The 27013-nt window shown below is 54.3% G+C and overlaps 1 protein-coding gene across 1 annotated transcript in view; it reads right to left on the bottom strand.

Annotated features, from left to right (window-relative positions):
* Window positions 1–27013, bottom strand: part of LOC142482965 (myosin-IIIb-like) — a 197069-nt gene that overhangs the window by 29466 nt on the left and 140590 nt on the right. Inside the window, exons 9-12 of the mRNA XM_075583083.1 lie at window positions 5272–5380; window positions 4551–4667; window positions 4033–4133; window positions 1176–1262 (exon numbers count right to left, since the gene is read on the bottom strand). Of these exons, the coding sequence (XP_075439198.1) occupies window positions 1176–1262; window positions 4033–4133; window positions 4551–4667; window positions 5272–5380 (414 nt within the window). The remainder of the gene's footprint in view (window positions 1–1175; window positions 1263–4032; window positions 4134–4550; window positions 4668–5271; window positions 5381–27013) is intronic.

Below are 27013 nucleotides of genomic sequence, written 5' to 3'. Positions count from 1 at the left end.
AAGGACAGATACAGGATATAAGAGCAGGTAGGTACCAGTATGGGCTGGGTGTTAGTGAAGGACAGATACAGGATATAAGAGCAGGTAGGTACCAGTATGGGATGGGTGTTAGTGAAAGACAGATACAGGATATAATAGCAGGTAGGTACCAGTATGGGCTGGGTGTTAGTGAAGGACAGATACAGGATATAAGAGCAGGTAGGTACCAGTATGGGCTGGGTGTTAGTGAAGGACAGATACAGGATATAAGAGCAGGTAGGTACCAGTATGGGCTGGGTGTTAGTGAAGGACAGATACAGGATATAAGAGCAGGTAGGTACCAGTAGGGGCTGGGTGTTAGTGAAGGACAGATACAGGATATAAGAGCAGGTAGGTGCCAGTATGGGCTGGGTGTTAGTGAAGGACAGATACAGGATATAAGAGCAGGTAGGTACCAGTATGGGCTGGTTGTTAGTGAAAGACAGATACAGGATATAAGAGCAGGTAGGTACCAGTATGGGCTGGGTGTTAGTGAAGGACAGATACAGGATATAAGAGCAGGTAGGTACCAGTATGGGCTGGGTGTTAGTGAAGGACAGATACAGGATATAACAGCAGGTAGGTACCAGTATGGGCTGGGTGTTAGTGAAGGACAGATACAGGATATAACAGCAGGTTGGTACCAGTATGGGCTGGGTGTTAGTGAAGGACAGATACAGGATATAACAGCAGGTAGGTACCAGTATGGGCTGGGTGTTAGTGAAGGACAGATACAGGATATAATAGCAGGTAGGTACCAGTATGGGCTGGGTGTTAGTGAAGGACAGATACAGGATATAAGAGCAGGTAGGTACCAGTATGGGCTGGGTGTTAGTGAAGGACAGATACAGGATATAATAGCAGGTAGGTACCAGTATGGGCTGGGTGTTAGTGAAGGACAGATACATGATATAATAGCAGGTAGGTACCAGTACGGGCTGGGTGTTAGTGAAGGACAGATACAGGACATAACAGCAGGTTGGTACCAGTATGGGCTGGGTGTTAGTGAAGGACAGATACAGGATATAACAGCAGGTAGGTACCAGTATGGGCTGGGTGTTAGTGAAGGACAGATACAGGATATAATAGCAGGTAGGTGCCAGTATGGGCTGGGTGTTAGTGAAGGACAGATACAGGATATAAGAGCAGGTAGGTACCAGTATGGGCTGGTTGTTAGTGAAAGATACTGTCTCTTCCTCTATTCCCTCTTGCTGATAATGCTGCTTCTCCATCAGGAAGATATGCTGAGAAAGAAACACACTGTGTCATATACACACTGACAGACAGACACACAGTCACAGAGACAGCTACACACACACTCACAGAGACAGAGACACACACTCACAGAGACAGATACACACACACTCACAGAGACAGATACACACACACTCACAGAGACAGATACACACGTATTCGCACAGAGACAGGCACACACACGCACAGAGACAGATACACACGTATTCGCACAGAGACAGACACACACACGCACGCACAGAGACAGATACACACACACTCACAGAGACAGATACACACACACTCACAGAGACAGATACACACACACTCACAGAGACAGATACACACGTATTCGCACAGAGACAGGCACACACACGCACAGAGACAGATACACACGTATTCGCACAGAGACAGACACACACACGCACGCACAGAGACAGATACACACACACTCACAGAGACAGATACACATGTATTCGCACAGAGGCAGACACACACACACGCATGCATGCACAGAGACAGATACACACACACTCACAGAGACAGATACACATGTATTCGCACAGAGGCAGACACACACACACGCGCATGCATGCACAGAGACAGATACACACACACTCACAGAGACAGATACACATGTATTTGCACAGAGACAGATACACACACACGCACAGAGACAGATACACATGTATTCGCACAGAGGCAGGCACACACACGCACGCAGAGACAGATACACACGTATTCGCACAGAGACAGGCACACACACGCACAGACAGACAGACACGCACAGACAGACAGACAGGCACGCACAGACAGACAGAGAGGCACGCACAGACAGACATGCACGCACAGACAGACACGCACAGACAGACAGGCACGCACAGACAGACAGGGACGCACAGACAGGCACGCACAGACAGACAGAGAGGCACGCACAGACAGACAGGCACGCACAGACAGACAGGCACGCACAGACAGACAGGCACGCACAGACAGACAGGCACGCACAGACAGACAGACAGAGAGGCACGCACAGACAGACAGGCACAGACAGACAGAGAGGCACGCACAGACAGACATGCACAGACAGACAGGGACGCACAGACAGACAGGCACGCACAGACAGACAGGGACGCACAGACAGACAGAGAGGCACGCACAGACAGAGAGGCACGCACAGACAGACAGGCACACACAGACAGACACGCACAGACAGACAGACACGCACAGACAGACAGGCACGCACAGACAGACAGGGACGCACAGACAGACACGCACCGACAGACAGACACGCACAGACAGACAGGCACGCACAGACAGACAGACACGCACAGACAGACAGACACGCACAGACAGACAGGCACGCACAGACAGACAGGCACGCACAGACAGACACGCACAGACAGACAGGCACGCACAGACAGACAGACACGCACAGACAGACAGACACGCACAGACAGACAGACACGCACAGACAGAAAGGCACGCACAGACAGACAGGCACGCACAGACAGACAGAAAGGCACGCACAGACAGACAGGCACGCACAGACAGACAGAGAGGCACGCACAGACAGACAGGCACGCACAGACAGACAGGCACGCACAGACAGACAGGCACGCACAGACAGACAGGCACGCACAGACAGACAGGCACGCACAGACAGACAGGCACGCACAGACAGACACGCACAGACAGACAGACACGCACAGACAGACAGGCACGCACAGACAGACAGACACGCACAGACAGACAGACACGCACAGACAGACAGGGACGCACAGACAGACAGGCACGCACAGACAGACAGGCACGCACAGACAGACAGAGAGGCACGCACAGACAGACAGGCACGCACAGACAGACAGGGACGCACAGACAGACACGCACAGACAGACAGACACGCACAGACAGACAGGCACGCACAGACAGACAGACACGCACAGACAGACAGACAGACAGGCACGCACAGACAGACACGCACACAGACAGACAGGCACGCACAGACAGACAGACAGGCACGCACAGACAGACAGGCACGCACCGACAGACAGGCACGCACAGACAGACAGGCACGCACAGACAGACAGGCACGCACAGACAGACAGGCACGCACAGACAGACAGACAGGCACGCACAGACAGACAGGCACGCACAGACAGACAGGCACGCACAGACAGACAGACACTCACAGACAGAGAGGCACGCACAGACAGACAGGCACGCACAGACAGACAGGCACGCACAGACAGACAGGCACGCACAGACAGACAGGCACGCACAGACAGACAGGCACGCACAGACAGACAGGCACGCACAGACAGACAGGCACGCACAGACAGACAGGCACGCACAGACAGACAGACAGACAGGCACGCACAGACAGACAGACAGACAGGCACGCACAGACAGACAGGCACGCACAGACAGACAGGCACGCACAGACAGACAGACAGGCACGCACAGACAGACAGGCACGCACAGACAGACAGTCACGCACAGACAGACAGGCACGCACAGACAGACAGGCACGCACAGACAGACAGGCACGCACAGACAGGCACGCACAGACAGACAGACAGGCACGCACAGACAGACAGGCACGCACAGACAGGCACGCACAGACAGGCACGCACAGACAGACAGACACGCACAGACAGACAGGCACGCACACAGACAGACAGACAGGCACGCACAGATAGACAGGCACAAACACAGACACGCACAAAAAGAGACACAAACACGCACAAAGAGACACAGACAGAGGAACAACACACTCACGTGATTGAAGAAGTTTTGCAGCTGCTCATTGGCGAGGTTAATGCAAAGCTGCTCAAAACGATTCACTGAGAAATTCTCAAAGCCAAAAATATCCAATATACCTGCAATCAAAGGCAGGGACCAATCAGAGGCTGGAGACCCCTGCCGCCCAGGGACCAATCAGAGGCTGGAGACCCCTACCGCCCAGGGACCAATCAGAGGCTGGAGACCCCTACCGCCCAGGGACCAATCAGAGGCTGGAGACCCCTGCCGCCCAGGGACCAATCAGAGGCTGGAGACCCCTGCCGCCCAGGGACCAATCAGAGGCTGGAGACCCCTACCGCCCAGGGACCAATCAGAGGCTGGAGACCCCTACCGCCCAGGGACCAATCAGAGGCTGAGAGATTCTGCCCTAACAGAGACCAATCAATCAGAGGCCGAGAGATTCTGCCCACCCACAGACCAATCAGAGGCCGAGAGATCCTGCCCTTCCACAGACCAATCAGAGGCCGTGTTTCCCAATGTCAACTAGCACTTACCAATCTCCTGAAGATCCACCCCCATATCCAGGTCCCCGGCCAGAAGCTCGTTAATTTTACTAACGATCCATCCAAACATCCGGGCATAAACCACGCGGGCGATGGAGTCCCGGGAGTCTGTGGAGACAAGGGACAAACGGGGGGAAAGAGGGGAGCACCATGGAGGGAGGGGGCAAAGGGGGCACCAGAGGCAGGGGCAAAGGGGGCACCGGAGGGAGGGCAAAGGGGGGCAACAAAAGTGGGGGGAGCCAGGGACAGACGACAAAGGGGGGCACCCGGGGGAAAGGATGACAAAGAGGGTGCGGGGGTGGAACAGACAACAAAGGGGGCACCAGGGGGAGAATGACGAAGGGAGTGCCGGAGGATGGGGGCAACAAATGTGGATCTCGGGGCACAAAGGGGGCGCTGGGACAGGGGGGGGAGAAAGAAAAGGGGAGCTGGGGGGTGTTGTTGGAGGGGATAATTGGGCACCGGAGGGGACAAAAAGTCGTCTGCAGGGACGAGTGATAAGAGGGGTGTCTGGAGAAAAGGGGAGTCTGTGGGGATAGGGGAAAAAAGGGAACCACACCCCTCTCTGTTCCACCACCAAATATTTACCTCCCTCTTCTGTGCATCCATCACCTACACCCATATTCCCTCTGTGCCCCCCTCTCCACGCACCCCCCCTCTCTGACCACCTGGAACCATGCCTCTCTCCCCCTCCCCTCAGGGACAGCCTCACCTTCCGCTTGCTGGGGGCTGTGCAGTCTCCGGATGGATTCCCCACGAGTCAGAGACGTTGTACAGACCAAACAGTTAAACAGCTCCTCCTCTTGCACCCCAAACTGACCCTGAAACAGATACATAACACCCCATAACTCACTGACCCGAGGCACACAGCACCCAGTAACTCACTGACCCGAGGCACACAGCACCCAGTACCTCACTGACCCAAGGCACACAGCACCCAGTAACTCACTGACCCGAGGCACACAGCACCCAGTAACTCACTGACCCGAGGCACACAGCACCCAGTAACTCACTGACCCGAGGCACACAGCACCCAGGAGCTCACTGACCCGAGGCACACAGCACCCAGTACTTCACTGACCCGAGGCACACAGCACCCAGTAACTCACTGACCCGAGGCACACAGCATCCAGTACCTCACTGACCCGAGGCACCCAGTAACTCACTGACCCGAGGCACACAGCACCCAGTACCTCACTGACCCGAGGCACACAGCACCCAGTAACTCACTGACCCGAGGCACACAGCACCCAGTAACTCACTGACCCGAGGCACACAGCACCCAGTAACTCACTGACCCGAGGCACACAGCACCCAGTACCTCACTGACCCGAGGCACACAGCACCCAGTAACTCACTGACCCGAGGCACACAGCACCCAGTAACTCACTGACCCGAGGCACACAGCACCCAGTAACTCACTGACCCGAGGCACACAGCACCCAGTAAGTCACTGACCCGAGGCACACAGCACCCAGTAACTCACTGACCCGAGGCACACAGCACCCAGTAACTCACTGACCCGAGGCACACAGCACCCAGTACCTCACTGACCCGAGGCACACAGCACCCAGTAACTCACTGACCCGAAGCACACGGCACCCAGTAACTCACTGTCATTTGCGCCAACGTGTACTAATCCCAGCTCCCCCCCCCCCCAACAATCTGTCTACCCGATCCGCAATGTGCTGAACCCGAGCACCCAGGAGAACAAAAACTGCTCGATTCATGCGTCATGGCAACAGATTGCCCTATCTACCTTCTTAATAATGGAGTCCCCTACCACCACAATCTTTCTTTGTATCTGAGCATCCTGAGTCCCCACTGTGCTGCAGGAACTATTCCCCTTGCTGCTAGAGGAATTAGTCTCCCCCAGCCTTGCAATTTCTGCCCCAACATTCCCAATATCTTCACTCAACATGGCAAATCTATTGGGATGTGTCAGCTCAGAAACTATCTGTCTCTCCCTATTGCCCCTGCTTCCCCTTCTAACTGTCACCCAGCTACCTACCTGCTCCTCACTAACAGAAACCAAGCTACCTACCTGCTCCTCACTAACAGCGCCACCATCTGCACCACTAGTCGAAGCAAGGGCCTGCTCAGTGAGCTCTAATTCCCTTTCAAGATTGCCAATGTCCCTCAATATTGCAAGTTGCCTCTTTAGATCAGCAATCTCTGATTCTAAAGAGACCACCCGCTCACACCTCTCACAGCGGTATGCTCCTTGGAACAGCTGCTCCAAGTGCACATACATGTGGCATGATGTGCATTGAGTGGCATTTTCAATCCTGCTCATTCTATCAACTATGAAGTTTAGAAGTACTAACAGCAAAGTGTACTTCAATAACTATACCTTGTTTATCCGCTTCCTTGTTCAAACTGCTTCTGGTTCTAACTGTACACTTTAAACAAACAGCACTTGAAATCAACCACACATATCAGTATACGCAAGCTCCAAGATGTGGTGGGATAGGTTATGGTGGTGGGGAGCAGAGGATGTGGTGGGATAGGTTATGATGGTGGGGAGCAGAGGATGTGGTGGGATAGGTTATGATGGTGGTGGAGAGCAGAGGATGTGAGGGGATAGGTTATGATGGTGGTGGAGAGCAGAGGATGTGGTGGGATAGGTTATGATGGTGGTGGGGAGCAGAGGATGTGAGGGGATAGGTTATGATGGTGGTGGAGAGCAGAGGATGTGAGGGGATAGGTTATGATGGTGGTGGAGAGCAGAGGATGTGAGGGGATAGGTTATGGTGGTGGTGGGGAGCAGAGGATGTGGTGGGATAGGTTATGATGGTGGGGAGCAGAGGATGTGGTGGGATAGGTTATGGTGGTGGGGAGCAGAGGATGTGAGGGGATAGGTTATGGTGGTGGTGAGCAGAGGATGTGGTGGGATAGGTTATGGTGGTGGGGAGCAGAGAATGTGGTGGGACAGGTTATGGTGGTGGGGAGCAGAGGATGTGAGGGGATAGGTTATGATGGTGGTGAGCAGAGGATGTGGTGGGATAGGTTATGATGGTGGTGGGGAGCAGAGGATGTGGTGGGATAGGTTATGATGATGGTGGGGAGCAGAGGATGTGGTGGGATAGGTTATGATGGTGGTGGGGAGCAGAGGATGTGGTGGGATAGGTTATGATGGTGGGGAGCAGAGGATGTGGTGGGATAGGTTATGATGGTGGTGGGGAGCAGAGGATGTGGTGGGATAGGTTATGATGATGGTGGGGAGCAGAGGATGTGGTGGGATAGGTTATGATGGTGGTGGGGAGCAGAGGATGTGGTGGGATAGGTTATGATGGTGGGGAGCAGAGGATGTGAGGGGACAGGTTATGGTGGTGGGGAGCAGAGGATGTGGTGGGATAGGTTATGGTGGTGGGGAGCAGAGGATGTGGTGGGATAGGTTATGATGGTGGGGAGCAGAGGATGTGATGGGATAGGTTATGATGGTGGGGAGCAGAGAATGTGGTGGGACAGGTTATGGTGGTGGGGAGCAGAGGATGTGAGGGGATAGGTTATGATGGTGGTGGGGAGCAGAGGATGTGGTGGGATAGGTTATGATGGTGGTGGGGAGCAGAGGATGTGGTGGGATAGGTTATGATGGTGGGGAGCAGAGGATGTGGTGGGATAGGTTATGATGGTGGGGAGCAGAGGATGTGGTGGGATAGGTTATGATGGTGGTGGGGAGCAGAGAATGTGGTGGGACAGGTTATGGTGGTGGGGAGCAGAGGATGTGAGGGGATAGGTTATGATGGTGGTGGGGAGCAGAGGATGTGAGGGGATAGGTTATGATGGTGGTGAGCAGAGGATGTGGTGGGATAGGTTATGGTGGTGGGGAGCAGAGGATGTGAGGGGATAGGTTATGATGGTGGTGGGGAGCAGAGGATGTGGTGGGATAGGTTATGATGGTGGGGAGCAGAGGATGTGGTGGGATAGGTTATGATGGTGGGGAGCAGAGGATGTGGTGGGATAGGTTATGGTGGTGGGGAGCAGAGGATGTGAGGGGACAGGTTATGATGGTGGTGGGGAGCAGAGGATGTGGTGGGATAGGTTATGATGATGGTGGGGAGCAGAGGATGTGGTGGGATAGGTTATGATGGTGGTGGGGAGCAGAGGATGTGATGGGATAGGTTATGGTGGTGGGGAGCAGAGGATGTGAGGGGATAGGTTATGATGATGGTGGGGAGCAGAGGATGTGGTGGGATAGGTTATGATGGTGGTGGGGAGCAGAGGATGTGGTGGGATAGGTTATGGTGGTGGGGAGCAGAGGATGTGAGGGGATAGGTTATGATGGTGGGGAGCAGAGGATGTGGTGGGATAGGTTATGATGATGGTGGGGAGCAGAGGATGTGGTGGGATAGGTTATGATGGTGGTGGGGAGCAGAGGATGTGGTGGGATAGGTTATGGTGGTGGGGAGCAGAGGATGTGAGGGGATAGGTTATGATGGTGGGGAGCAGAGGATGTGGTGGGATAGGTTATGATGGTGGGGAGCAGAGGATGTGAGGGGATAGGTTATGATGGTGGTGGGGAGCAGAGGATGTGAGGGGATAGGTTATGGTGGTGGGGAGCAGAGGATGTGATGGGATAGGTTATGATGGTGGGGGGCAGAGGATGTGGTGGGATAGGTTATGATGGTGGGGAGCAGAGGATGTGGTGGGATAGGTTATGATGGTGGGGAGCAGAGGATGTGGTGGGATAGGTTATGATGGTGGGGAGCAGAGGATGTGGTGGGATAGGTTATGATGGTGGGGAGCAGAGGATGTGGTGGGATAGGTTATGATGGTGGGGAGCAGAGGATGTGGTGGGATAGGTTATGATGGTGGTGGGGAGCAGAGGATGTGATGGGATAGGTTATGGTGGTGGGGAGCAGAGGATGTGATGGGACAGGTTATGATGGTGGTGGGGAGCAGAGGATGTGGTGGGATAGGTTATGGTGGTGGGGAGCAGAGGATATGGTGAGATAGGTTATGATGGTGGGGAGCAGAGGATGTGATGGGATAGGTTATGATGGTGGTGGAGAGCAGAGGATGTGGTGGGATAGGTTATGATGGTGGTGGGGAGCAGAGGATGTGGTGGGATAGGTTATGATGGTGGGGAGCAGAGGATGTGGTGAGAAAGGTTATGATGGTGGGGAGCAGAGGATGTGGTGGGATAGGTTATGATGGTGGGGAGCAGAGGATGTGAGGGGATAAGTTATGATGGTGGTGGGGAGCAGAGGATGTGGTGGGATAGGTTATGATGATGGTGGGGAGCACAGGATGTGGTGGGACAGGTTATGATGTTGGTGGGGAGCAGAGGATGTGGTGGGATAGGTTATGATGGTGGTGGGGAGCAGAGGATGTGGTGGGATAGGTTATGATGGTGGGGAGCAGAGGATGTGGTGGGATAGGTTATGGTGGTGGGGAGCAGAGGATGTGGTGGGATAGGTTATGATGGTGGGGAGCAGAGGATGTGATGGGATAGGTTATGGTGGTGGTGGGGAGCAGAGGATGTGGTGGGATAGGTTATGATGGTGGTGGGGAGCAGAGGATGTGGTGGGATAGGTTATGGTGGTGGTGGGGAGCAGAGGATGTGGTGGGATAGGTTATGATGATGGTGGGGAGCAGAGGATGTGAGGGGACAGGTTATGATGGTGGTGGGGAGCAGAGGATGTGGTGGGATAGGTTATGATGGTGGTGGGGAGCAGAGGATGTGGTGGGATAGGTTATGATGTTGGTGGGGAGCAGAGGATGTGATGGGATAGGTTATGATGATGGTGGGGAGCAGAGGATGTGGTGGGATAGGTTATGATGGTGGTGGGGAGCAGAGGATGTGGTGGGATAGGTTATGATGTTGGTGGGGAGCAGAGGATGTGATGGGATAGGTTATGATGGTGGTGGGGAGCAGAGGATGTGGTGGGATAGGTTATGATGGTGGTGGGGAGCAGAGGATGTGGTGGGATAGGTTATGGTGGTGGGGAGCAGAGGATGTGAGGGGATAGGTTATGATGGTGGTGGGGAGCAGAGGATGTGGTGGGATAGGTTATGATGTTGGTGGGGAGCAGAGGATGTGATGGGATAGGTTATGATGATGGTGGGGAGCAGAGGATGTGGTGGGATAGGTTATGATGGTGGTGGGGAGCAGAGGATGTGGTGGGATAGGTTATGATGGTGGTGGGGAGCAGAGGATGTGGTGGGATAGGTTATGATGTTGGTGGGGAGCAGAGGATGTGGTGGGATAGGTTATGATGGTGGTGGGGAGCAGAGGATGTGGTGGGATAGGTTATGGTGGTGGTGGGGAGCAGAGGATGTGGTGGGATAGGTTATGATGGTGGTGGGGAGCAGAGGATGTGAGGGGATAGGTTATGATGATGGTGGGGAGCAGAGGATGTGGTGGGATAGGTTATGGTGGTGGGGAGCAGAGGATGTGATGGGATAGGTTATGGTGGTGGGGAGCAGAGGATGTGGTGGGATAGGTTATGATGGTGGGGAGCAGAGGATGTGGTGGGATAGGTTATGGTGGTGGTGGGGAGCAGAGGATGTGATGGGATAGGTTATGGTGGTGGGGAGCAGAGGATGTGAGGGGACAGGTTATGATGGTGGTGGGGAGCAGAGGATGTGGTGGGATAGGTTATGATGGTGGGGAGCAGAGGATGTGGTGGGATAGGTTATGATGGTGGTGGGGAGCAGAGGATGTGGTGGGACAGGTTATGATGGTGGGGAGCAGAGGATGTGGTGGGATAGGTTATGATGGTGGGGAGCAGAGGATGTGATGGGATAGGTTATGATGGTGGTGGGGAGCAGAGGATGTGATGGGATAGGTTATGATGGTGGGGAGCAGAGGATGTGGTGGGATAGGTTATGATGGTGGGGAGCAGAGGATGTGGTGGGATAGGTTATGATGGTGGGGAGCAGAGGATGTGGTGGGATAGGTTATGGTGGTGGTGGGGAGCAGAGGATGTGAGGGGATAGGTTATGGTGGTGGGGAGCAGAGGATGTGAGGGGACAGGTTATGATGGTGGTGGGGAGCAGAGGATGTGGTGGGATAGGTTATGGTGGTGGGGAGCAGAGGATGTGGTGGGATAGGTTATGATGGTGGTGGGGAGCAGAGGATGTGGTGGGATAGGTTATGATGGTGGGGAGCAGAGGACGTGGTGGGATAGGTTATGATGGTGGGGAGCAGAGGATGTGAGGGGATAGGTTATGATGGTGGTGGGGAGCAGAGGATGTGAGGGGATAGGTTATGATGGTGGTGTGGAGCAGAGGATGTGAGGGGATAGGTTATGATGGTGGGGAGCAGAGGATGTGGTGAGAAAGGTTATGATGGTGGGGAGCAGAGGATGTGGTGGGATAGGTTATGATGATGGTGGGGAGCAGAGGATGTGGTGGGATAGGTTATGATGGTGGGGAGCAGAGGATGTGGTGGGATAGGTTATGATGGTGGGGAGCAGAGGATGTGGTGGGATAGGTTATGATGATGGTGGGGAGCAGAGGATGTGATGGGATAGGTTATGATGGTGGGGAGCAGAGGATGTGGTGGGATAGGTTATGATGGTGGTGGGGAGCAGAGGATGTGAGGGGATAGGTTATGATGGTGGTGGGGAGCAGAGGATGTGAGGGGATAGGTTATGATGGTGGGGAGCAGAGGATGTGGTGAGAAAGGTTATGATGGTGGTGGGGAGCAGAGGATGTGAGGGGATAGGTTATGGTGGTGGGGAGCAGAGGATGTGGTGGGATAGGTTATGATGGTGGGGAGCAGAGGATGTGGTGGGATAGGTTGTGATGGTGGGGAGCAGAGGATATGGTGGGATAGGTTATGATGGTGGTGGGGAGCAGAGGATGTGAGGGGATAGGTTATGATGGTGGGGAGCAGAGGATGTGGTGGGATAGGTTATGATGGTGGTGGGGAGCAGAGGATGTGAGGGGACAGGTTATGATGGTGGGGAGCAGAGGATGTGGTGGGATAGGTTATGGTGGTGGGGAGCAGAGGATGTGGTGGGATAGGTTATGATGGTGGGGAGCAGAGGATGTGGTGGGATAGGTTATGATGGTGGGGAGCAGAGGATGTGGTGGGATAGGTTATGGTGGTGGTGGGGAGCAGAGGATGTGATGGGATAGGTTATGGTGGTGGGGAGCAGAGGATGTGAGGGGACAGGTTATGATGGTGGTGGGGAGCAGAGGATGTGGTGGGATAGGTTATGGTGGTGGGGAGCAGAGGATGTGGTGGGATAGGTTATGATGGTGGTGGGGAGCAGAGGATGTGGTGGGATAGGTTATGATGGTGGGGAGCAGAGGACGTGGTGGGATAGGTTATGATGGTGGGGAGCAGAGGATGTGAGGGGATAGGTTATGATGGTGGTGGGGAGCAGAGGATGTGAGGGGATAGGTTATGATGGTGGTGGGGAGCAGAGGATGTGAGGGGATAGGTTATGATGGTGGGGAGCAGAGGATGTGGTGAGAAAGGTTATGATGGTGGGGAGCAGAGGATGTGGTGGGATAGGTTATGATGATGGTGGGGAGCAGAGGATGTGGTGGGATAGGTTATGATGGTGGGGAGCAGAGGATGTGGTGGGATAGGTTATGATGGTGGGGAGCAGAGGATGTGATGGGACAGGTTATGATGGTGGGGAGCAGAGGATGTGGTGGGATAGGTTGTGATGGTGGGGAGCAGAGGATATGGTGGGATAGGTTATGATGGTGGGGAGTAGAGGATGTGGTGGGATAGGTTGTGATGGTGGGGAGCAGAGGATATGGTGGGATAGGTTATGATGGTGGGGAGCAGAGGATGTGAGGGGATAGGTTATGATGGTGGTGGAGAGCAGAGGATGTGGTGGGATAGGTTATGATGGTGGGGAGCAGAGGATGTGGTGGGATAGGTTATGGTGGTGGTGGGGAGCAGAGGATGTGATGGGATAGGTTATGATGGTGGTGGGGAGCAGAGGATGTGGTGGGATAGGTTATGATGGTGGTGGGGAGCAGAGGATGTGGTGGGATAGGTTATGATGGTGGGGAGCAGAGGATGTGGTGGGATAGGTTATGATGGTGGTGGGGAGCAGAGGATGTGAGGGGATAGGTTATGATGGTGGGGAGCAGAGGATGTGGTGAGAAAGGTTATGATGGTGGTGGGGAGCAGAGGATGTGAGGGGATAAGTTATGATGGTGGGGAGCAGAGGATGTGGTGGGATAGGTTATGATGGTGGGGAGCAGAGGATGTGGTGGGATAGGTTATGATGGTGGTGGGGAGCAGAGGATGTGGTGGGATAGGTTATGATGGTGGTGGAGAGCAGAGGATGTGAGGGGATAGGTTATGATGGTGGTGGGGAGCAGAGGATGTGGTGGGATAGGTTATGATGGTGGTGGAGAGCAGAGGATGTGAGGGGATAGGTTGTGATGGTGGGGAGCAGAGGATATGGTGGGATAGGTTATGATGGTGGTGGGGAGCAGAGGATGTGAGGGGATAGGTTGTGATGGTGGGGAGCAGAGGATATGGTGGGATAGGTTATGATGGTGGGGAGCAGAGGATGTGGTGGGATAGGTTATGATGGTGGTGGGGAGCAGAGGATGTGGTGGGATAGGTTATGATGGTGGGGAGCAGAGGATGTGGTGAGAAAGGTTATGATGGTGGTGGGGAGCAGAGGATGTGAGGGGATAAGTTATGATGGTGGGGAGCAGAGGATGTGGTGAGAAAGGTTATGATGGTGGTGGGGAGCAGAGGATGTGAGGGGATAGGTTATGATGGTGGGGGGCAGAGGATGTGGTGGGATAGGTTATGATGATGGTGGGGAGCAGAGGATGTGGTGGGATAGGTTATGATGATGGTGGGGAGCAGAGGATGTGGTGGGATAGGTTATGAAGGTGGTGGGGAGCAGAGGATGTGATGGGATAGGTTATGGTGGTGGGGAGCAGAGGATGTGGTGGGATAGGTTATGGTGGTGGTGGGGAGCAGAGGATGTGGTGGGATAGGTTATGATGGTGGTGGAGAGCAGAGGATGTGGTGGGATAGGTTATGATGGTGGTGGGGAGCAGAGGATGTGAGGGGATAGGTTATGATGGTGGTGGGGAGCAGAGGATGTGGTGGGATAGGTTATGATGATGGTGGGGAGCAGAGGATGTGGTGGGATAGGTTATGATGGTGGGGAGCAGAGGATGTGGTGGGATAGGTTATGATGATGGTGGGGAGCAGAGGATGTGAGGGGATAGGTTATGATGGTGGTGGGGAGCAGAGGATGTGGTGGGACAGGTTATGATGGTGGGGAGCAGAGGATGTGGTGGGATAGGTTATGATGGTGGGGAGCAGAGGATGTGGTGGGATAGGTTATGATGGTGGGGAGCAGAGGATGTGATGGGATAGGTTATGATGGTGGTGGGGAGCAGAGTATGTGGTGGGATAGGTTATGATGGTGGGGAGCAGAGGATGTGGTGGGATAGGTTATGGTGGTGGGGAGCAGAGGATGTGATGGGACAGGTTATGATGGTGGTGGGGAGCAGAGGATGTGGTGGGATAGGTTATGATGGTGGGGAGCAGAGGATGTGGTGGGATAGGTTATGATGGTGGGGAGCAGAGGATGTGAGGGGATAGGTTATGATGGTGGGGAGCAGAGGATGTGATGGGATAGGTTATGATGGTGGTGGGGAGCAGAGGATGTGGTGGGATAGGTTATGATGATGGTGGGGAGCAGAGTATGTGGTGGGATAGGTTATGATGGTGGTGGGGAGCAGAGGATGTGGTGGGATAGGTTATGATGATGGTGGGGAGCAGAGTATGTGGTGGGATAGGTTATGATGGTGGTGGGGAGCAGAGGATGTGGTGGGATAGGTTATGATGGTGGGGAGCAGAGGATGTGAGGGGATAGGTTATGGTGGTGGTGGGGAGCAGAGGATGTGATGGGACAGGTTATGATGGTGGGGAGCAGAGGATGTGATGGGACAGGTTATGATGGTGGGGAGCAGAGGATGTGGTGGGATAGGTTATGATGGTGGTGGGGAGCAGAGGATGTGGTGGGATAGGTTATGGTGGTGGTGGGGAGCAGAGGATGTGGTGGGATAGGTTATGATGGTGGGGAGCAGAGGATGTGAGGGGATAGGTTATGATGGTGGTGGGGAGCAGAGGATGTGGTGGGATAGGTTATGATGGTGGGGAGCAGAGGATGTGGTGGGATAGGTTATGGTGGTGGTGGGGAGCAGAGGATGTGATGGGATAGGTTATGATGGTGGTGGGGAGCAGAGGATGTGGTGGGATAGGTTATGATGGTGGTGGGGAGCAGAGGATGTGGTGGGATAGGTTATGATGGTGGGGAGCAGAGGATGTGGTGGGATAGGTTATGATGGTGGTGGGGAGCAGAGGATGTGAGGGGATAGGTTATGATGGTGGGGAGCAGAGGATGTGGTGAGAAAGGTTATGATGGTGGTGGGGAGCAGAGGATGTGAGGGGATAAGTTATGATGGTGGGGAGCAGAGGATGTGGTGGGATAGGTTATGATGGTGGGGAGCAGAGGATGTGGTGGGATAGGTTATGATGGTGGTGGGGAGCAGAGGATGTGGTGGGATAGGTTATGATGGTGGTGGAGAGCAGAGGATGTGAGGGGATAGGTTATGATGGTGGTGGGGAGCAGAGGATGTGGTGGGATAGGTTATGATGGTGGTGGAGAGCAGAGGATGTGAGGGGATAGGTTGTGATGGTGGGGAGCAGAGGATATGGTGGGATAGGTTATGATGGTGGTGGGGAGCAGAGGATGTGAGGGGATAGGTTGTGATGGTGGGGAGCAGAGGATATGGTGGGATAGGTTATGATGGTGGGGAGCAGAGGATGTGGTGGGATAGGTTATGATGGTGGTGGGGAGCAGAGGATGTGGTGGGATAGGTTATGATGGTGGGGAGCAGAGGATGTGGTGAGAAAGGTTATGATGGTGGTGGGGAGCAGAGGATGTGAGGGGATAAGTTATGATGGTGGGGAGCAGAGGATGTGGTGAGAAAGGTTATGATGGTGGTGGGGAGCAGAGGATGTGAGGGGATAGGTTATGATGGTGGGGGGCAGAGGATGTGGTGGGATAGGTTATGATGATGGTGGGGAGCAGAGGATGTGGTGGGATAGGTTATGATGATGGTGGGGAGCAGAGGATGTGGTGGGATAGGTTATGAAGGTGGTGGGGAGCAGAGGATGTGATGGGATAGGTTATGGTGGTGGGGAGCAGAGGATGTGGTGGGATAGGTTATGGTGGTGGTGGGGAGCAGAGGATGTGGTGGGATAGGTTATGATGGTGGTGGAGAGCAGAGGATGTGGTGGGATAGGTTATGATGGTGGTGGGGAGCAGAGGATGTGAGGGGATAGGTTATGATGGTGGTGGGGAGCAGAGGATGTGGTGGGATAGGTTATGATGATGGTGGGGAGCAGAGGATGTGGTGGGATAGGTTATGATGGTGGGGAGCAGAGGATGTGGTGGGATAGGTTATGATGATGGTGGGGAGCAGAGGATGTGAGGGGATAGGTTATGATGGTGGTGGGGAGCAGAGGATGTGGTGGGACAGGTTATGATGGTGGGGAGCAGAGGATGTGGTGGGATAGGTTATGATGGTGGGGAGCAGAGGATGTGGTGGGATAGGTTATGATGGTGGGGAGCAGAGGATGTGATGGGATAGGTTATGATGGTGGTGGGGAGCAGAGTATGTGGTGGGATAGGTTATGATGGTGGGGAGCAGAGGATGTGGTGGGATAGGTTATGGTGGTGGGGAGCAGAGGATGTGATGGGACAGGTTATGATGGTGGTGGGGAGCAGAGGATGTGGTGGGATAGGTTATGATGGTGGGGAGCAGAGGATGTGGTGGGATAGGTTATGATGGTGGGGAGCAGAGGATGTGAGGGGATAGGTTATGATGGTGGGGAGCAGAGGATGTGATGGGATAGGTTATGATGGTGGTGGGGAGCAGAGGATGTGGTGGGATAGGTTATGATGATGGTGGGGAGCAGAGTATGTGGTGGGATAGGTTATGATGGTGGTGGGGAGCAGAGGATGTGGTGGGATAGGTTATGATGATGGTGGGGAGCAGAGTATGTGGTGGGATAGGTTATGATGGTGGTGGGGAGCAGAGGATGTGGTGGGATAGGTTATGATGGTGGGGAGCAGAGGATGTGAGGGGATAGGTTATGGTGGTGGTGGGGAGCAGAGGATGTGATGGGACAGGTTATGATGGTGGGGAGCAGAGGATGTGATGGGACAGGTTATGATGGTGGGGAGCAGAGGATGTGGTGGGATAGGTTATGATGGTGGTGGGGAGCAGAGGATGTGGTGGGATAGGTTATGGTGGTGGTGGGGAGCAGAGGATGTGGTGGGATAGGTTATGATGGTGGGGAGCAGAGGATGTGAGGGGATAGGTTATGATGGTGGTGGGGAGCAGAGGATGTGGTGGGATAGGTTATGATGGTGGGGAGCAGAGGATGTGAGGGGATAGGTTATGATGGTGGGGAGCAGAGTATGTGGTGGGATAGGTTATGGTGGTGGGGAGCAGAGGATGTGGTGGGATAGGTTATGATGGTGGTGGGGAGCAGAGGATGTGGTGGGATAGGTTATGATGATGGTGGGGAGCAGAGGATGTGATGGGATAGGTTATGGTGGTGGTGGGGAGCAGATGATGTGGTGGGATAGGTTATGATGGTGGTGGGGAGCAGAGGATGTGATGGGACAGGTTATGATGGTGGTGGGGAGCAGAGGATGTGATGGGATAGGTTATGATGGTGGGGAGCAGAGGATGTGGTGGGATAGGTTATGATGGTGGGGAGCAGAGGATGTGGTGGGATAGGTTATGATGATGGTGGGGAGCAGAGGATGTGATGGGATAGGTTATGGTGGTGGTGGGGAGCAGAGGATGTGGTGGGATAGGTTATGATGGTGGTGGGGAGCAGAGGATGTGGTGGGATAGGTTATGATGGTGGTGGGGAGCAGAGGATGTGATGGGATAGGTTATGATGGTGGGGAGCAGAGGATGTGGTGGGATAGGTTATGGTGGTGGGGAGCAGAGGATGTGATGGGACAGGTTATGATGGTGGTGGGGAGCAGAGGATGTGGTGGGATAGGTTATGATGGTGGTGGGGAGCAGAGGATGTGGTGGGATAGGTTATGATGATGGTGGGGAGCAGAGTATGTGGTGGGATAGGTTATGATGGTGGTGGGGAGCAGAGGATGTGGTGGGATAGGTTATGATGGTGGTGGGGAGCAGAGGATGTGGTGGGACAGGTTATGGTGGTGGGGAGCAGAGGATGTGGTGGGATAGGTTATGGTGGTGGGGAGCAGAGGATGTGGTGGGATAGGTTATGATGGTGGGGAGCAGAGGATGTGGTGGGATAGGTTATGATGGTGGTGGGGAGCAGAGGATGTGGTGGGATAGGTTATGATGGTGGGGAGCAGAGGATGTGGTGGGATAGGTTATGATGGTGGGGAGCAGAGGATGTGAGGGGACAGGTTATGATGGTGGGGAGCAGAGGATGTGATGGGATAGGTTATGATGGTGGTGGGGAGCAGAGGATGTGATGGGATAGGTTATGATGGTGGTGGGGAGCAGAGGATGTGGTGGGATAGGTTATGGTGGTGGGGAGCAGAGGATGTGGTGGGATAGGTTATGATGGTGGGGAGCAGAGGATGTGGTGGGATAGGTTATGATGGTGGGGAGCAGAGGATGTGATGGGATAGGTTATGATGGTGGGGAGCAGAGGATGTGGTGGGATAGGTTATGGTGGTGGGGAGCAGAGGATGTGGTGGGATAGGTTATGGTGGTGGTGGGGAGCAGAGGATGTGGTGGGATAGGTTATGGTGGTGGGGAGCAGAGGATGTGAGGGGATAGGTTATGGTGGTGGTGGGGAGCAGAGGATGTGGTGGGATAGGTTATGATGGTGGGGAGCAGAGGATGTGGTGGGATAGGTTATGGTGGTGGTGGGGAGCAGAGGATGTGGTGGGATAGGTTATGGTGGTGGGGAGCAGAGGATGTGGTGGGATAGGATATGGTGGTGGGGAGCAGAGGATGTGAGGGGACAGGTTATGATGGTGGGGAGCAGAGGATGTGATGGGATAGGTTATGATGGTGGGGAGCAGAGGATGTGATGGGATAGGTTATGATGGTGGTGGGGAGCAGAGGATGTGGTGGGATAGGTTATGATGGTGGGGAGCAGAGGATGTGGTGGGATAGGATATGGTGGTGGGGAGCAGAGTATGTGGTGGGATAGGTTATGATGGTGGGGAGCAGAGGATGTGATGGGATAGGTTATGATGGTGGGGAGCAGAGGATGTGGTGGGATAGGTTATGATGGTGGGGAGCAGAGGATGTGGTGGGATAGGTTATGATGGTGGTGGGGAGCAGAGGATGTGGTGGGATAGGTTATGATGGTGGTGGGGAGCAGAGGATGTGGTGGGATAGGTTATGATGGTGGGGAGCAGAGGATGTGGTGGGATAGGATATGGTGGTGGGGAGCAGAGGATGTGGTGGGATAGGATATGGTGGTGGGGAGCAGAGGATGTGAGGGGACAGGTTATGATGGTGGGGAGCAGAGGATGTGGTGGGATAGGTTATGATGGTGGGGAGCAGAGGATGTGGTGGGATAGGTTATGGTGGTGGTGGGGAGCAGAGGATGTGAGGGGATAGGTTATGGTGGTGGTGGGGAGCAGAGGATGTGGTGGGATAGGTTATGGTGGTGGGGAGCAGAGGATGTGGTGGGATAGGATATGGTGGTGGGGAGCAGAGGATGTGAGGGGACAGGTTATGATGGTGGGGAGCAGAGGATGTGATGGGATAGGTTATGATGGTGGGGAGCAGAGGATGTGGTGGGATAGGATATGGTGGTGGGGAGCAGAGGATGTGGTGGGATAGGTTATGATGGTGGGGAGCAGAGGATGTGATGGGATAGGTTATGATGGTGGGGAGCAGAGGATGTGGTGGGATAGGTTATGATGGTGGGGAGCAGAGGATGTGGTGGGATAGGTTATGGTGGTGGTGGGGAGCAGAGGATGTGAGGGGATAGGTTATGGTGGTGGGGAGCAGAGGATGTGAGGGGATAGGTTATGGTGGTGGTGGGGAGCAGAGGATGTGTGGGATAGGTTATGGTGGTGGGGAGCAGAGGATGTGGTGGGATAGGATATGGTGGTGGTGGGGAGCAGAGGATGTGGTGGGATAGGTTATGATGATGGTGGGGAGCAGAGGATGTGAGGGGACAGGTTATGATGGTGGGGAGCAGAGGATGTGATGGGATAGGTTATGATGGTGGGGAGCAGAGGATGTGGTGGGATAGGATATGGTGGTGGGGAGCAGAGGATGTGGTGGGATAGGATATGGTGGTGGGGAGCAGAGGATGTGAGGGGACAGGTTATGATGGTGGGGAGCAGAGGATGTGATGGGATAGGTTATGATGGTGGGGAGCAGAGGATGTGATGGGATAGGTTATGATGGTGGGGAGCAGAGGATGTGGTGGGATAGGATATGGTGGTGGGGAGCAGAGGATGTGAGGGGACAGGTTATGATGGTGGGGAGCAGAGGATGTGGTGGGATAGGTTATGGTGGTGGTGGGGAGCAGAGGATGTGATGGGATAGGTTATGATGGTGGTGGGGAGCAGAGGATGTGATGGGACAAGTTATGATGGTGGGGAGCAGAGGATGTGGTGGGATAGGTTATGATGATGGTGGGGAGCAGAGGATGTGATGGGATAGGTTATGATGGTGGTGGGGAGCAGAGGATGTGGTGGGATAGGTTATGATGGTGGTGGGGAGCAGAGGATATGGTGGGATAGGTTATGATGGTGGTGGGGAGCAGAGGATGTGAGGGGATAGGTTATGATGATGGTGGGGAGCAGAGTATGTGGTGGGATAGGTTATGATGGTGGTGGGGAGCAGAGGATGTGGTGGGACAGGTTATGATGGTGGGGAGCAGAGGATGTGGTGGGATAGGTTATGATGGTGGTGGGGAGCAGAGGATGTGGTGGGATAGGTTATGATGGTGGGGAGCAGAGGATGTGGTGGGATAGGTTATGATGGTGGGGAGCAGAGGATGTGGTGGGATAGGTTATGATGGTGGGGAGCAGAGGATGTGGTGGGATAGGTTATGGTGGTGGGGAGCAGAGGATGTGGTGGGATAGGTTATGGTGGTGGGGAGCAGAGGATGTGGTGGGATAGGTTATGATGGTGGGGAGCAGAGGATGTGGTGGGATAGGTTATGATGGTGGGGAGCAGAGGATGTGGTGGGATAGGTTATGATGGTGGTGGGGAGCAGAGGATGTGGTGGGATAGGTTATGATGGTGGTGAGCAGAGGATGTGGTGGGATAGGTTATGGTGGTGGGGAGCAGAGGATGTGGTGGGATAGGTTATGATGGTGGTGGGGAGCAGAGGATGTGAGGGGATAGGTTATGATGGTGGGGAGCAGAGGATGTGGTGGGATAGGTTATGGTGGTGGTGGGGAGCAGAGGATGTGGTGGGATAGGTTATGATGGTGGTGGGGAGCAGAGGATGTGGTGGGATAGGTTATGATGGTGGTGGGGAGCAGAGGATGTGGTGGGATAGGTTATGATGGTGGGGAGCAGAGGATGTGGTGGGATAGGTTATGATGGTGGTGGGGAGCAGAGGATGTGGTGGGATAGGTTATGATGGTGGTGAGCAGAGGATGTGGTGGGATAGGTTATGGTGGTGGGGAGCAGAGGATGTGGTGGGATAGGTTATGATGGTGGTGGGGAGCAGAGGATGTGAGGGGATAGGTTATGATGGTGGGGAGCAGAGGATGTGATGGGATAGGTTATGGTGGTGGTGGGGAGCAGAGGATGTGGTGGGATAGGTTATGATGGTGGTGGGGAGCAGAGGATGTGGTGGGATAGGTTATGATGGTGGTGGGGAGCAGAGGATGTGGTGGGATAGGTTATGATGGTGGGGAGCAGAGGATGTGGTGGGATAGGTTATGATGGTGGTGGGGAGCAGAGGATGTGGTGGGATAGGTTATGATGGTGGGGAGCAGAGGATGTGGTGGGATAGGTTATGGTGGTGGGGAGCAGAGGATGTGGTGGGATAGGTTATGATGGTAGTGGGGAGCAGAGGATGTGGTGGGATAGGTTATGATGGTGGGGAGCAGAGGATGTGAGGGGATAGGTTATGATGATGGTGGGGAGCAGAGGATGTGGTGGGATAGGTTATGGTGGTGGGGAGCAGAGGATGTGGTGGGATAGGTTATGATGGTGGGGAGCAGAGGATGTGAGGGGATAAGTTATGATGATGGTGGGGAGCAGAGGATGTGTGGGATAGGTTATGATGGTGGTGGAGAGCAGAGGATGTGGTGGGATAGGTTATGATGGTGGTGGAGAGCAGAGGATGTGGTGGGATAGGTTATGATGGTGGTGGGGAGCAGAGGATGTGGTGGGATAGGTTATGATGGTGGGGAGCAGAGGATGTGGTGGGATAGGTTATGATGGTGGGGAGCAGAGGATGTGGTGGGATAGGTTATGATGGTGGTGGGGAGCAGAGGATGTGATGGGACAGGTTATGATGGTGGTGGGGAGCAGAGGATGTGGTGGGATAGGTTATGATGGTGGGGAGCAGAGGATGTGAGGGGATAGGTTATGATGGTGGGGAGCAGAGGATGTGGTGGGATAGGTTATGATGGTGGGGAGCAGAGGATGTGAGGGGATAGGTTATGATGATGGTGGGGAGCAGAGGATGTGTGGGATAGGTTATGATGGTGGGGAGCAGAGGATGTGATGGGATAGGTTATGATGGTGGTGGGGAGCAGAGGATGTGGTGGGATAGGTTATGATGGTGGTGGGGAGCAGAGGATGTGAGGGGATAGGTTATGATGGTGGTGGGGAGCAGAGGATGTGGTGGGATAGGTTATGGTGGTGGGGAGCAGAGGATGTGAGGGGACAGGTTATGATGGTGGTGGGGAGCAGAGGATGTGTGGGATAGGTTATGATGGTGGGGAGCAGAGGATGTGGTGGGATAGGTTATGATGGTGGGGAGCAGAGGATGTGAGGGGATAGGTTATGATGGTGGTGGGGAGCAGAGGATGTGGTGGGATAGGTTATGATGGTGGTGGGGAGCAGAGGATGTGAGGGGACAGGTTATGATGGTGGGGAGCAGAGGATGTGGTGGGATAGGTTATGATGGTGGTGGGGAGCAGAGGATGTGGTGGGATAGGTTATGATGGTGGGGAGCAGAGGATGTGATGGGATAGGTTATGGTGGTGGGGAGCAGAGGATGTGGTGGGATAGGTTATGATGGTGGTGGGGAGCAGAGGATGTGATGGGATAGGATATGGTGGTGGGGAGCAGAGGATGTGAGGGGACAGGTTATGATGGTGGGGAGCAGAGGATGTGATGGGATAGGTTATGATGGTGGTGGGGAGCAGAGGATGTGGTGGGATAGGTTATGATGGTGGGGAGCAGAGGATGTGGTGGGATAGGTTATGGTGGTGGTGGGGAGCAGAGGATGTGTGGGATAGGTTATGATGGTGGGGAGCAGAGGATGTGGTGGGATAGGTTATGATGGTGGTGGGGAGCAGAGGATGTGGTGGGATAGGTTATGATGGTGGGGAGCAGAGGATGTGAGGGGACAGGTTATGGTGGTGGGGAGCAGAGGATGTGAGGGGATAGGTTATGATGGTGGTGGGGAGCAGAGGATGTGGTGGGATAGGTTATGGTGGTGGGGAGCAGAGGATGTGGTGGGATAGGTTATGATGGTGGTGGGGAGCAGAGGATGTGGTGGGATAGGTTATGGTGGTGGGGAGCAGAGGATGTGAGGGGATAGGTTATGATGGTGGTGGGGAGCAGAGGATGTGGTGGGATAGGTTATGGTGGTGGGGAGCAGAGGATGTGGTGGGATAGGTTATGATGGTGGGGAGCAGAGGATGTGATGGGATAGGTTATGATGGTGGGGAGCAGAGGATGTGATGGGATAGGTTATGATGGTGGGGAGCAGAGGATGTGGTGGGATAGGTTATGATGGTGGGGAGCAGAGGATGTGAGGGGACAGGTTATGATGGTGGGGAGCAGAGGATGTGATGGTGGTGGGGAGCAGAGGATGTGAGGGGATAGGTTATGGTGATGGTGGGGAGCAGAGGATGTGGTGGGATAGGTTATGGTGGTGGGGAGCAGAGGATGTGGTGGGATAGGTTATGATGGTGGGGAGCAGAGGATGTGATGGGATAGGTTATGGTGGTGGGGAGCAGAGGATGTGAGGGGATAGGTTATGATGGTGGTGGGGAGCAGAGGATGTGAGGGGACAGGTTATGGTGGTGGGGAGCAGAGGATGTGGTGGGATAGGTTATGATGATGGTGGGGAGCAGAGGATGTGGTGGGATAGGTTATGGTGGTGGGGAGCAGAGGATGTGATGGGATAGGTTATGATGGTGGGGAGCAGAGGATATGGTGGGATAGGTTATGGTGGTGGGGAGCAGAGGATGTGGTGGGAATAGGTTATGATGGTGGTGGGGAGCAGAGGATGTGGTGGGATAGGTTATGATGGTGGGGAGCAGAGGATATGGTGGGATAGGTTATGGTGGTGGGGAGCAGAGGATGTGGTGGGAATAGGTTATGATGGTGGGGAGCAGAGGATGTGGTGGGATAGGTTATGATGATGGTGGGGAGCAGAGGATGTGGTGGGATAGGTTATGATGGTGGGGAGCAGAGGATGTGAGGGGATAGGTTATGATGTTGGTGGGGAGCAGAGGATGTGGTGGGATAGGTTATGATGGTGGGGAGCAGAGGATGTGGTGGGATAGGTTATGATGGTGGGGAGCAGAGGATGTGAGGGGATAGGTTGTGATGGTGGGGAGCAGAGGATGTGGTGGGATAGGTTATGATGGTGGTGGGGAGCAGAGGATGTGGTGGGATAGGTTATGATGGTGGTGAGCAGAGGATGTGGTGGGATAGGTTATGATGGTGGGGAGCAGAGGATGTGGTGGGATAGGTTATGATGGTGGGGAGCAGAGGATGTGGTGGGATAGGTTATGATGGTGGGGAGCAGAGGATGTGGTGGGATAGGTTATGATGGTGGGGAGCAGAGGATGTGATGGGATAGGTTATGATGGTGGTGGGGAGCAGAGGATGTGGTTGGATAGGTTATGATGATGGTGGGGAGCAGAGGATATGGTGCGATAGGTTATGATGGTGGGGAGCAGAGGATGTGAGGGGATAGGCTATGATGGTGGTGGGGAGCAGAGGATGTGGTGGGATAGGTTATGATGGTGGTGGGGAGCAGAGGATGTGATGGGATAGGTTATGGTGGTGGTGGGGAGCAGAGGATGTGGTGGGATAGGTTATGATGGTGGGGAGCAGAGGATGTGGTGGGATAGGTTATGATGGTGGTGGGGAGCAGAGGATGTGGTGGGATAGGTTATGATGGTGGTGGGGAGCAGAGGATGTGATGGGATAGGTTATGGTGGTGGTGGGGAGCAGAGGATGTGGTGGGATAGGTTATGATGGTGGGGAGCAGAGGATGTGGTGGGATAGGTTATGATGGTGGGGAGCAGAGGATGTGGTGGGATAGGTTATGATGGTGGTGGGGAGCAGAGGATGTGATGGGATATGTTATGGTGGTGGTGGGGAGCAGAGGATGTGGTGGGATAGGTTATGATGGTGGGGAGCAGAGGATGTGGTGGGATAGGTTATGGTGGTGGGGAGCAGAGGATGTGATGGGATAGGTTATGGTGGTGGGGAGCAGAGGATGTGATGGGATAGGTTATGATGGTGGTGGGGAGCAGAGGATGTGGTGGGATAGGTTATGATGGTGGGGAGCAGAGGATGTGGTGGGATAGGTTATGATGGTGGTGGGGAGCAGAGGATGTGGTGGGATAGGTTATGATGGTGGGGAGCAGAGGATGTGATGGGATAGGTTATGATGGTGGTGGGGAGCAGAGGATGTGGTGGGATAGGTTATGATGGTGGTGGGGAGCAGAGGATGTGGTGGGATAGGTTATGATGGTGGGGAGCAGAGGATGTGATGGGATAGGTTATGGTGGTGGGGAGCAGAGGATGTGGTGGGATAGGTTATGATGGTGGTGGGGAGCAGAGGATGTGGTGGGATAGGTTATGATGATGGTGGAGAGCAGAGGATGTGGTGGGATAGGTTATGGTGGTGGGGAGCAGAGGATGTGGTGGGATAGGTTATGATGGTGGTGGGGAGCAGAGGATGTGGTGGGATAGGTTATGATGGTGGTGGGGAGCAGAGGATGTGATGGGACAGGTTATGGTGATGGTGGGGAGCAGAGGATGTGGTGGGATAGGTTATGATGGTGGGGAGCAGAGGATGTGGTGGGATAGGTTATGATGGTGGGGAGCAGAGGATGTGATGGGATAGGTTATGATGGTGGTGGGGAGCAGAGGATGTGATGGGATAGGTTATGATGGTGGTGGGGAGCAGAGGATGTGATGGGACAGGTTATGGTGATGGTGGGGAGCAGAGGATGTGGTGGGATAGGTTATGATGGTGGGGAGCAGAGGATGTGGTGGGATAGGTTATGATGGTGGGG

This window comes from Ascaphus truei, unplaced genomic scaffold, assembly GCF_040206685.1.
Source record: "Ascaphus truei isolate aAscTru1 unplaced genomic scaffold, aAscTru1.hap1 HAP1_SCAFFOLD_284, whole genome shotgun sequence".
NCBI lineage: Eukaryota > Metazoa > Chordata > Amphibia > Anura > Ascaphidae > Ascaphus > Ascaphus truei.
The sequence above is the reverse complement of the archived record's forward strand: the minus strand, read 5'-3'. Positions and strand labels throughout refer to the sequence as shown.